Raw genomic sequence first — 12,476 nt, forward strand, 5'->3', positions numbered from 1 at the left:
GAGGAGGGTAGAGTGCCGCTCCCCACTGTCAGGAAGGGACACAATTAAAGTTTAGCCAAAATATTTAATGTGCAGCAGTCAAAAGAAAAACAAAATCCTGGGAGTTACGATGTGATGACCACAGTTTACTAAAAGAGCTGAACTTTTGTTTTGGTCAGTTATGAACTCTGAACTATGAATTTATGAAAAATGGCCCGTACGAAACGGTATTTTATAAAAACAAATGCATCTGACGGCGAATGTAATCATTTTTATGCAATCGGAGCATTTGAGGAGAAATTAAAGCCGGCTCTGTACGAGTGGGAGTTAATTACTTTTCCTTCTGGGGTCTTTCCAGCGCCATTAGCAGCTGCGGGCGTGCAGACTTCCCCGGCACACCTGAGCCAAGGTTTATCACTCAGTGTAAGCCACGCTCGCAGCCCTGACAGGAATAGATTGCTTTCTTTATCGCTTAATTATGTTGCTTAATCTTGCAACAGGTCGATAAATCCCAAGATCCTAAAAAACAAATTTGATGATAAAGTACCCCTATTATCCACAAATGGCTAGATTAAGTGATAGAGTGGAGCGATGCCTTCAAGGTTTACCTCTCCAAATGAGTGCGAATGCATGTTTGGATCTCTTCATTAAAAGGGAAATTAAATAAACCCAAAGTGTTTGAGTGATAATTCCCCTTTTAACGTGCTAACCCACGTCCACGTGTCATTTAGAGACGATACGCATCAGCCTTCCCCAGTTGACTATTGTGATCAAGACTGTAAACATAGAAAAGCATGAAATCAAAGCATGGCGAACTGTCTAAGAGCAGAATAAATACCTTACAATACTAGAAACTGTGCTATAAAGGACTGAGCCTAAATATAGGTATGTTGGGGGGGAAACAATGATCTATAACACTATTAATATGGAAATAGTTTGCACCACAGCCACAAACATTTACAAGCTTTAACATCATGTAATTTTGATTTTTGTCTTTGGAAAGCAAATTTCTGTTGAACTAGCAGGGTTATGTATAACGTGTTGTTGTACATTTCTGTCATATACATATTTAACGCACACGCGTGTACGGCTGTGCGACGCTGTGTCGCTGTGTCGCTGAGCCGCTTTGCTGAGCCCAGCTGCCTCTCCCCCCCGCAGGAGCCGCACCACACCGCCTTCCCCCCCGACTGGCAGGACAAGCTGGGCGCCTTCCAGAGGATGCTGATCATCCGCTGCCTGCGGCCAGACAAGGTAGGACCCCCCTGCCGTGTCCCAGACGGGCCCCCCGGCAGTCTGGCACAGCCGAGTGCCCTGCGGGGGCCGAGGTGGGGAGTTCGATACGTCCGGCTGCGGTGCCTCATTGCGGGATTTGAGTCTCCAGCCCGGTGCGCGCCGGATACAGAGCATCTGGTGTTCTTCTGTTGCTGTTTTTGTATGGGCTAGACTGAGAGGTTTATTGTTCCAAAGGCTGCTTTATAAAGTATCTTTCTATAGGGATTATGGGTAATTGTCTGATCTTCTACAAATTAGACCAGATTATTTTACAGAACGCGCAGCAGACACTTGTTGTTTTCTGACGGGTTATGTAATCGTGGGGTTTGCTGTCCCAGATAAATGACTTGTGAGTGGCGACACTGGCGTGTAAAACGGGTCTCGGGTCATTGCCTTCACTCGTACTTTTAACCTGAGCCACAAGAAAAAGCAGCACCTCCTCCAGGCCACGAGTCTCCGGCAGATGTTCTCCACAAAACATCTGCCACGTAGCATCATGCCCCAGAAATGCAGTGTAGCAAACGTGTACACACACCAGGTGCTCTCTAAACAGATAGACGTGTCACCTTGAGGACTGGCACTTCTCTTTTTCTCTTAACTTGACTTTGCGCTGTTATGAGTGTTGTATATTTCCCATTAAGGGGCATCAGTGAAGCCCTCCCCTCCAGAGGTGACTCTCTCCCTCTCCCTATCCCAGATCATCCCCATGGTGCAGGAGTTTGTGACCAACAGTCTTGGCCGTCAGTTCATCGAGACCCCGCCCTTCAACCTTGGCCAGGCGTTTGGGGACAGCCACTGCTGCGCCCCGCTGGTCTTCATCCTCTCCCCCGGCTCGGACCCCATGGCTGCTCTGCTGAAGTTTGCAGATGACCAGGTCAGACAGCCGGCTCTGGTCCTGTGTAGTGTAGTGTGTTCACGCAGGGCTGTGTGATCGAATGTGGGTGTCATGCTCTCCTCTCCCCTCCCCTCTGCCGGCCTGCAGGGATTCGGAGGAGCCAAGCTGAGCTCCTTATCGCTGGGCCAGGGTCAGGGACCCATCGCCATGAACATGATCGAGCGAGCGCTGAAGGAGGGCACCTGGGTCGTGCTGCAGAACTGCCACCTGGCCACCTCCTGGATGCCCACGCTGGAGAAAGTGTGTGAGGTGAGATAGAGACCTTTCTCCAGGTCCATCATCCAGACCCTCAACCATGGAGGTCTTCCAGGGATACGTTATCCAGAAAACCATTGAGTTCCCTTGAAGCCGAATTCTTATCTGGCTTCCTTTTCTTCTCTGTCACTTGTTTGTGTGTAGAATTTCTTTAGTACTTTTCTCTGCAGAAGGTAGAAACTCACGAAAGTTGCCAAAGTCTTCTGTCAAAGACCGAAAGGGTTATTTGCCTGGGTCTCACCTCCTCTCCCTCCTCGTGCAGGAGTTGAATCCTGACACCACGCACCCCGACTTCCGTCTCTGGCTGACCAGCTACCCCTCGCCCACGTTCCCCGTGTCGGTGCTGCAGAACGGGGTGAAGATGACCAACGAGGCGCCCAAGGGCCTGCGCTCCAACATCGCACGCTCCTTCCTCATGGACCCTATCTCCGACCCCGACTTCTTCAACAGCAACAACAAGCCGGTCAGTGGGGGCGGGCCGGCCTTTCCTCAGCTCTGTGTTAGTGTTGTTGTTGTGTTTGGCATGTGTTACACTGTCAGCCTGCTTCCTGAGCGCTGACTTGACCCTGGCTGTGTGTCGTTGCGCTGCAGGCCGTGTTTAAGAAGCTGCTGTACGGCCTATGCTTCTTCCACGCGCTGGTGCAGGAGAGGCGCAAGTTCGGGCCCCTGGGCTGGAACATCCCCTACGAGTTCAACGAGACGGACCTGCGTATCTCCGTCCAGCAGCTGCACATGTTTCTCAACCAGTACGAGGTACGGAGTCGTGCCGGAGCGGAGAGCAGAAAACAAACTCAGATTGCTCCTGTCCCGAACTTGCTCACTCGCTGCGTCAGTTTGTTTCTTGCTTGTTTATCCATCTGTGTATTCATTTATTCAGTTCACCCCCCAAAACATTTCAGAGACGCCAACTTCCTGCTTTGAAGATTTCCAAGTAATGCTCGAGAGAAGAGAGCCGCAACTGTCGGCTCAGTTAGCGTTCAAAATCCGTGACGGTTGTCATATCAGTCCGGGGTGGGGGGGGGCGGTTAAGGTTAACCTGCAGCTGGAGTGAGAAGGAGCTATATACAGCGGGCGAGCGGTGCTTCGACCGTGCGTCCGGCCCGTCTGTGCGCCCGGGTCTCAGCCGTCTCTGTCCACAGGAGGTGCCGTTCGATGCCATCCGCTACATGACGGGGGAGTGCAACTACGGGGGCCGCGTGACGGACGACTGGGACCGCCGCACCCTGCGCAGCATCCTGTCCATCTTCTACAGCCCCCGGATCACCGAGCCCGGCTACACCTTCGACTCCAGCGGCCTTTACTACTCGCCCCCCGAGGGAGAGGTACGCGGCCCGGCCTGCGGTGGTGGGCCAGCTTTGAGCTGCTCTGCGGTCCCCAGGGGTTCAGGGTTTAGAGCCCATTTTGGTTAATCTTTGAATACTACTTTTATATCCCATGGCACTCTGGGGTTGGTTCCCCTACAGGCCCTGGCAGCCATAGTCCAGCCAAGAGCACAGATTTAGATGAATAATGACGTATGACTGTCTGATAATGCCTAATTCAGTGTTTTATTAATGTATACTCACACGGCTAGTCTTTGCATAGTCTTCGAAGGTAACGAGGGTTTTACTAGTACGAGACTAATATGGCCTCTGTTAGCTGTCTGGGCCCAGTGTGTGCATCTCAGTCCGTTCTGAGAGGCCCAGGGTGATCTTCTCCCCCCGCTGTGCCCGTTACAGTACAACAGCTACATCGACTACACCAAGACCCTCCCCCTGAACCCGTCCCCCGAGATCTTCGGCATGAACGCCAACGCCGATATCACCAAGGACCAAGCGGAGACCCAGCTGCTGTTCGACAGCATCCTGCTCACTCAGGTACCTGCGCCCCGGTGGCACTCAAATCCTCGGGCACGGGGTCGCCCCACAAGGTTTTAACCCGATTTACACTTTGCCATTTCCATGTACTGTTCCATATATTTTTTTTTAAATCCATTGTTGGCCATCTATCTACTTATAATTGAATTGTGTCACTTACTCTGCGCCAGAATTCGCGGAGTTTGTTCCACTTTTTCACGATTAAATATTTACCAGAACTCTTCAATTTTTAAGTTGTTTATGCTGAATTCTGAAAAATACCCAGATCTGAATCCTCTATAGAAAACAGCAGAGCAGACTCTGAGCCCGAGGCGGAGTGCAGTGAGTGTGGTTCTGATACGTCCGATATCTGCCATGCTGGTCGGGTTTTGGTCTCCATTTAGAGCAAGGAGTCGGACCGTGGACTCAATCTGTGCCAATAAATCGATCAAGAGAATATAATCAATTTGTTTAATGGATTCTCTTAGAAATGTTGACATGTTTGACTAGAAAAGGAGTTGTGCAACAGTTCAGTTGTTTTGTAAAGATTGTTGTGTTAAAGTGTCCTGCCATTTTGTTTTCCATTCCTTCCCCGTCCACAGAGTGACATGACCGTAAGTAAACGTCGATCGCTTCAGTTCTGTTCTTCCATCTGTCTCTTCCCTTACGTCTTTGCCCCTTTCTCTGTGTGTCTTGCAGGAAGAGATGACAGTAAGTACAGCTCAGGGGTCAGGGCCAGACAGACAGTTCGAGATCAGGAAATGTGATCTTCACTAGCAGTATAGAGGCTGAGTAGTATCAGATACAGTGTAGTAAGTATTGAACCTTTCACTCCACGAGAAAGGGGACTGTATGGTCAGTGTGAGTAGTTTTGTGCTCGGACCCGGTGAGTACCAAGTGGTTTTTTGTCTTGACTTAAGCGGTAGAGATTTGAAACTAGACAGTTTAAGGGCTTTACAGAGACTCTACTCCTCCCAGAAGACAAAGCTTAAATGTTACTGTTAAAGGGAAAACAATTGTGACTTTTTGCATCAGATATCAAATCGTATTATTCCCTTTGTAACTCAATTGGAGATGCACACCTTTGTCTGTCGCCAGTGTGCCACCGTAGGGCATTTGTTTTCGTTTGATGAGAGGGCACTGTGACTGGATCACAGTTTTACTGAACTTTAGTCTCCAGCTGGTTCAGACTGGGAGGGTTGTCAGCAGGGGGAACAGCCAGCCTTGTTTTCTGTGTAGTGTTTGTATGACGGAGGAAGCTCAGAGGACGTTTGTTGAAAGAGATTCATATCCCAATTCCTCTGTTCTTATATGGATAATTGACTTTAAAGGGCTTTTTTTAAGTTAAAAAATGAGTGGGGAATGAGAGCTAGTTCAGTCGATTCGGTGATCGTGTCTCGCTGCCAGGACTCTTGCAAATCAGTCATCTCTTCTTCAGACACACTTCCGGTCCTTTGTTTCCCATCCTTCGTTGTAGGGGTCCTGTAGTCTGGTTCTGGTGTAGAGGGGCTCTAGTGGGTGAGAGATCCACACAACCATGTTTTCTCCAGTCAGTCATCAAAGTGTTGTGTATTGATCTTTCTTTAATCGCACACGGTTCCTTACCACATCACGGCGTTTGTCCGATATTCTGCAGGACAAGCGCGATTCCACGCGTGTTTTAAAACCGCGGATATCGTCTCTGGCCTCATGGTCTTTGCGATTGAATTATGTGTGGTGTGGTAACCTGTGCGCGACTCCTGAAGTCTGACTTGGGGTGAACAGATTGGGGTCGATCTCGGGGAGGCGCTGGATCTGCGAGAAGTGACCGTTGTTTCAGTTGGGAAGGAGCGATGTCTGGTGAACCAATAGTTACAGGAGCTCAATCGCCGTCTTAAAGACAAGCGCCTGCAGGAAGACGCAATGAGACACACGAGGGAATCGCACTCCACTGAAACAGGATGTCTGTGCAGATTGCAGGGGCCTGTCGTAGCTGCGGGCTGTGAGCAGCAATACAGACATGTTTTACTTGTTCTATGTGCTTCATCTGTGATCTGCTTGTTTCATTTGTTACATCTTTCTTCTAGCAGTAAGAATCTGTAAGCGGTTGGAGACTTCTTTCAACTCGTCATCATGTAGTCATTAGTATTATTATATTTATATTTTTACATCTTTTAGTTTCTTAAAGCAGTGGTTCTCAAACCCCTGCCCTGCTGAGCTGCCAATTACTTAATTACTAGTAGGGTACTTAATTGAACCCAAATTTACTAATTGGCCTAACTGGGAATCGTTATTGTAAACGGTTTTCATTTCGGAACTTGAAATCTCCAACATTTAAAAAGCTACACAATTTAAAAGTCTACAATGAAACACATGAGTTCAATTGTGGGTTCGATTCAGTAATTGAGAGCCCGGTTGGAACAAAACCCAGCAGGGCCGGGCGTCCCCAGGACCAGGACTGAGTCTCAGACCACAGATCTTTAACTCAAGCTCGAAGTGCAAATGCAGTATATCAGGAATAATTATTAGAATAGTCATAGAGTGCTTTCCTTAAAAAAACAAGCCCGCGTGTGAACCGCTGTGGTATTTCTCTGTCGGCTCTATGAAGCGAGCGATTATTCCAAGAGCTGACGGGGCCGGCGTCCCACAGAACTCTGAGCTTGTGCTCAAACCAAATCCTCATTAACTTCAAAGCGTTCCTGAACTCGATGTCCTGAAGGCTGATTGGTATGTGGTTGTCGACGAGGTAACTCTGTGAACTTAAAGACAATAATCTGGGAAGCTTCATAGCGTTTGCAATCCCCCCGATTAAAGGCCCCGCATATCATTCAAAGTCTGTCCACTGTTACTTTCCAGTGGAGAGAAGATCTGTTGTTTGCTATCTTTACACTAGAGATTTTTATATAGGACTATATCTAGCCAAAAATATTTAATAAACAATTTCCAAAAGCCAAACCAATTGCATTACAAACAACCTTATTAAGTAGTTCTGCGCCGCTCTTACACACCCGAACTCCAGTGACACGCCGGCCCTTCAGACACAGTCCAGCGAGCCGCAGCAGTCCAGCCGGTCCTCCGCTGCGTCCCCTGACACACGTCTCTCTTGACCCCCAGTCGCGCAGCTCGGGGGGCGACGTCAAGTCCTCGGACGACATGGTGTTCGAGGTGGCGGCCGACGTGCTGAGCAAACTGCCTCCCGACTTCGACATCGAGGAGGCCATGCGCAAGTTCCCCACCACCTACAGCCAGAGCATGAACACAGTGCTGGTGCAGGAGATGGGCCGCTTTAACAGGCTGCTGCAGACCATCCGCGACTCCTGCGCCAACATCCAGAAGGCCATCAAGGTGAGCTCCGCGAGGGTCTTCAGTGCATCCCGGTGAAGCAGAAAACCTCTCCTGCCATTAAGGCTGATTGTATTGTGTTTATTTATCGTTTATGAAAGATGTCCCCGTGCCGAGTTGTCCCAGATCGCCCTCCGAACGGTGTTTTTGTTTTCTGAGGAGACACCGGTGGGCAATTTAATCTGACAGCTCTCCCTCGGGGCGTCTGGGAAGTTGCAGGCCTTTATAAAACCGTTTTAATAACAAAAAAAATAAAAGCGGGTTCTCTCCCCTTATCTGGACGCGTTTTAAAGACGAGTCCGAGTTCGAATTCCTCAGAAATTAATTTGAGATTGTGCAGGGATTTAGAAGAAAGTCGCTTCGGAAAAGTTTATCAGCCTTTGTCTGTCATTCGTCTTCAGAGCAAAAATCACAACCCCGGCCCGGTTTAATCAAACCTCGCCGGGCGATAAAATCTCAATTATTTTTGTGTCACCTGTATTTTTTTCTCTGCTGTGAGAAGAGCTGCCACTAGAGTTTTATCTGACTACCAGAAGAAAAAACTCTATAAAACTTTACTTAAAACCAGAGAAAAAGTAACTGATAAACCTTATGTTTTGGGTCCCTAGGATCATCGCAATGTCAGTAAAAAAGTGACATGATTCTCCCAAAATGATATTTGAATGTGTTTTTGTTTTGCTATAACCTCCTTACCTGGGAGGCTGAGACACTGTCACATTATGTAGTGAAATGGTTTCATTATTTTGGGAGATCCAGCGTGTGGAGCCTGTAGACGAATTTGTGCTTCTGATCTTTGCTTTTAAGCCTCTATACTCCCATTTCGTTTATTATACAAAACATGTCTGCACTATTTTCAACCTTTATTTGATGAGAAATTAAAACCTCTTTCGTGTAGAAGAGATTGAGCAGAGAAAGAAAGCAGCAAGAGCCCAAACACTGAATAGGAAACCAAATGTGATTGTGAATGCTGTGAGAGGACATCGGGACTCCACAGGAACAGGACGTAGACATGCGGATAGGGACAGACCCGCTGGACAGCCAAGACATCACTTAAGATCAACAGTTCAAACAAGCTTGTCTCCAAACTAAAAGGGTAAATGCTTTGGTCTTCCTGTGCCGTACAGGGTCTGGTGGTGATGTCTGCAGATCTGGAGGAGGTCGTGAACAGCATCCTGAAGGGACGCATCCCCGGGATGTGGATGAAGAGGTCCTACCCCAGCCTGAAGCCCCTGGGCAGCTACGTCAATGACTTCCTGGCGCGGCTGAAGTTCCTGCAGGTGAGACGGCTGACGGGTGCTGTGAGAAGCAGAGACTAAAGCTACATGATGATTTGATTGATCTATATCGCAATTAAGTTGAATGCTCAGACTTGTCAGGCTTTGAGTTGGACAAGGGTTGGTGTTAACGCAGAACACACTCGTCTAATTCCCATCATCCTGCAGTTCTACAATCCCTGGCCTGAACTCTAGAAGGTGAAGGCGTTGAATGGTTTTCCTCGTGTAACTTCTCTCAATCAATGCACTGTGTATATGGTAACAGATGGTGGGGGAAGCCGCTTCCAGCACGTGAAGCTCCAACTGATGAATCATAAGGGACTTCGAATAACGAGCGCTGTCTGTCAGCGGCTCGGGACTTAAACGCGTCTGTGCAAGGTCAGGGAGGGAAAGAAATGAAGGCTTTTCTGCCTGCCCGTGTACCGATCAATCAGTCTGGCGTCGGCCCATTAAACACGTGGCGCACGTCTTCAGTCAGTGTCATCGCCGGCGTGCTCTCCCGGCTATACCGGGGAGCGGAATAAAGCGCACAAGAAGTCACCGCGCATGATGCCCTGTCACCCATCCTCCGATACCGCGGCGAACGCTAGATCGGAAACTCTCCGGTGAGGCTCGGGAAACGAGTGTGTGCTTTGGCTCGGCTCCCAACCGTCTCAAAATGCGATGCATATGGTAAATGGCGAAGTAGATGATAAGTGTGTGTATATGTGAAAATTCACAGGCCTGTAAAACATGCAGGGTGAATTTTCATATCTTGTTGGACGCTCTGTGTCCCAGTCTCTCTGTTTTCGTCCCCTCTGGTCCGATCGCTCTCTCCCTCTCTCTCTCTCTCCCCCTCCGCAGGACTGGTACGACAACGGGACGCCGGCGGTCTTCTGGATCTCGGGATTCTTCTTCACGCAGGCCTTCCTGACGGGTGGCCAGCAGAACTACGCCCGCAAGTACACCATCCCCATCGACCTGCTGGGCTTCGACTTCGAGGTGCTGGAGGACAGGGAGTACCAGCAGCCCCCCGAGGACGGTGAGAGAGAGAGAGACACACACACTTCCTTTGTTCTCCATTCAGTCAGTCAGATGAGATATTGAGCTTCCGATGGTTTTATCTCCCTGCTTTATTTGCGTTAATGGACACATTGCTGGGATATAAAGATTACGTGTGTAAAGAGTGAAGTGTATTATTCTCCCCCCAGGAGCGCATGTGTCTGGGATGGTTGTGTATTTGAATGGACTGCGCACAGGAGGGGGGCACTGCTAATGTGCTACACAGCGCAGCTCTGATGAGGCTCATCCTGATGTTTGACCAAAGCGCTACAGTGATCGCACAGCGTCTGCTAATTAGAGTGAACGCCGAGAGAGCCAGGGGTGCGTTGATGAGGGAGAGCGCACGCTTTGTTTAATTAAGGATCTGCACAGAGGAGGGGGCCGGTCTCGCTGGATTCCTCGGGGACAGAGCGCGGGGTTTAGAGCGCTGCTTTAAAGAGGAACGAGACGCAGCTATTGGATTAAAAAGGCTCTCGATTTAGAACTGTTTAGAAGGATTTTTCCAGAACCGCTTTCAGACTGTACAGACTTGGAGCTCATCTGGATACTGTGGACAGTTCTGGGCTCCACACTTCAAGAAAGATATTGCTGCTCTAGAGGCAGTTCAGAGGAGAGCAACCAGACTTATTCCAAGTCTGAAGGGAATGTCCTACTGAGAGACTGAGGACCTGAACCTTTTCACCCTGGAACAGAGGAGACTACGTGGGGACTTGATCCAAGTCTTCAAAATCATGAAAGGCATCGACCACATCAAACCAGAGGAGCTTTTCCAGATCAGCAGGGACACACGCACCCGGGGACACAAATGGAAATTGGGCTTCAAGGCATTCAAGACAGAAAACAGGAGACACTTCTTCACACAGAGAGGCGTCACTATCTGAACAAACTCCCCAGCGATGTGGCTGAAGAGACAATTTGGGAACATTCAAAAACAGACTGGATAGGATCCTTGATCACTTAGTTATTAATGGACACCAAACGAGCACGATGGGGCGAATGGGCTCCTCTCGACTGGACACTTTCTGATGTATAGAATAGAGTCCATCGTCACAGCTGTTTTCAGAGGCAGTGTGTGGTATCTATAGTAAAGTCCGTCCCCTGCATGTCTTGTGTGTATCCCATTACCTCTGATCGCACGGTGCCGAGATCCTCGCAGGGGGTTTGTGTTTGCAGGTGGTTGACATGCTGTCGTTGTGTCCAAGTTTGTGTGGAATGGGTGGTAACGAGATCTCATCAGCGCTCATTTCACAACCGGCACTCATTAATCATTCATATCCAGGCGGACACAATATGTTTCTGTATCAGCGTTTCTGATGTAATTCCCAGTTGGGGAGGTCACGGGCAGAGAATGATGTTCATTACAAACCATTAAAACCCAGAGGGGCCGTCCTTCTGGGGCGATACCCATCTGTGTCCCGGGTTCTCCCTGACGTCTGTTTCCGCCCCGTAGGTGTGTTCATCCGGGGGCTGTTCCTGGACGGGGCGCGCTGGGACCGCAAGGCCAAGATGCTGGCCGAGTCGTTCCCCAAGGTGCTGTATGACACCGTGCCTGTGGTGAGTGCTACCATCTGTGGTTGTGGTCAGAAGTGAGACTCTGGCCTCAGATGTCTGGTACTCTCTCTCTCTGTGTGTCCCTGTATCTCTCTCTCTTTCTGTGTCCATCTCTCTCTCTGTCTCTCTCTGTATGTCCCTGTGTGTCTCTGTTCCTCTAAGCCGGTGGGGCCCCATGAACGGCTGCTGTTGATTATCCTTGCTGTCGAAGGAAAAAGCCTTCCTAGCTCACTCAGACAATGTTCAGCGTGTTTATTCAACTGAAATCTGCTGGGGTTGATTTGAGGGAAATTAAAGCGCAGCCACAATATAACCACGTGCCTCCATTGCTACAGCTCATAGCGGGCGTCTCCTGAAGAAAGTCATTTTAAATCTGCTGCGCGTGGCAGGCCGCTGATCAACCGACTGCTTTATTTATTTTGCTCGGGCTACCTCTCAAGCTAATGTTTTATTCAGAAACCCGTTTTTGATATGTGTGTTTAAAAAAAAATGAAATCCAGGTCAACTAATCAGAAATGTCTGACCAGAGTGAAATAAAGGCGGGTTTGTTTTTAAGTAAAAACACATAAACAGGGTGTGGGACTTTGAAGTGAGAATTTGACGGTTTGGGATTCCCCCCACATTCCTCATTTCTGCGGAGGCTTGAGGCCCTTATTGAAACGAGTCTCTCTGTGGCTCCGCACCGGCCCCTTCCCCCAGGATCAGAACCCGCTCAGCTCTGCATACTTTCCCTCCTCAGATGTGGCTGAAGCCGTGCCGGCGGCAGGACGTGCGGCAGCAGCAGAGCTACACGGCCCCGGTGTACAAGACCAGCGAGCGCCGCGGCACGCTGTCCACCACCGGCCACTCCACCAACTTCGTGGTGGCCATGACGCTGCCCTCGGACCGGCCGCCGGAGCACTGGATCGGCCGCGGCGTGGCGCTGCTGTGCCAGCTCAACTCCTAGCCCCCGGTCAGTGCCCCGGGGGTCTGTGTTCAACTGGAGGGTTTGGGGTTTTGTGTGTGAAATTGCAATGAAATGGGGGTTTATGTTCAGGTTCAGACTCCACACAC

The 12,476-nt window shown here is 49.5% G+C and overlaps 1 protein-coding gene across 2 annotated transcripts in view; it reads left to right on the forward strand.

Moving 5' to 3' along the window:
• Nucleotides 1–12,433, forward strand: part of dnah7 (dynein, axonemal, heavy chain 7) — a 49,671-nt gene extending 37,238 nt beyond the window's left edge. The window contains exons 53-65 of one of the 2 annotated variants that reach the window (XM_066687975.1): nt 1,138–1,230; nt 1,949–2,125; nt 2,234–2,395; nt 2,664–2,864; nt 2,993–3,154; nt 3,541–3,723; nt 4,120–4,257; nt 4,839–4,850; nt 7,330–7,560; nt 8,682–8,834; nt 9,675–9,852; nt 11,323–11,426; nt 12,163–12,433. In XM_066687975.1, coding sequence (XP_066544072.1) covers nt 1,138–1,230; nt 1,949–2,125; nt 2,234–2,395; nt 2,664–2,864; nt 2,993–3,154; nt 3,541–3,723; nt 4,120–4,257; nt 4,839–4,850; nt 7,330–7,560; nt 8,682–8,834; nt 9,675–9,852; nt 11,323–11,426; nt 12,163–12,369 — 2,001 coding nt within the window. In that variant the 3' untranslated portion in view covers nt 12,370–12,433. The remainder of the gene's footprint in view (nt 1–1,137; nt 1,231–1,948; nt 2,126–2,233; nt 2,396–2,663; nt 2,865–2,992; nt 3,155–3,540; nt 3,724–4,119; nt 4,258–4,838; nt 4,851–7,329; nt 7,561–8,681; nt 8,835–9,674; nt 9,853–11,322; nt 11,427–12,162) is intronic. The other variant, XM_066687976.1, reaches the window with a different exon arrangement.
• The last annotated feature ends 43 nt before the right edge of the window (nt 12,434–12,476 follow it).

The sequence above is a fragment of the Amia ocellicauda genome, chromosome 16 (genome assembly GCF_036373705.1).
Source record: "Amia ocellicauda isolate fAmiCal2 chromosome 16, fAmiCal2.hap1, whole genome shotgun sequence".
Lineage (NCBI taxonomy): Eukaryota > Metazoa > Chordata > Actinopteri > Amiiformes > Amiidae > Amia > Amia ocellicauda.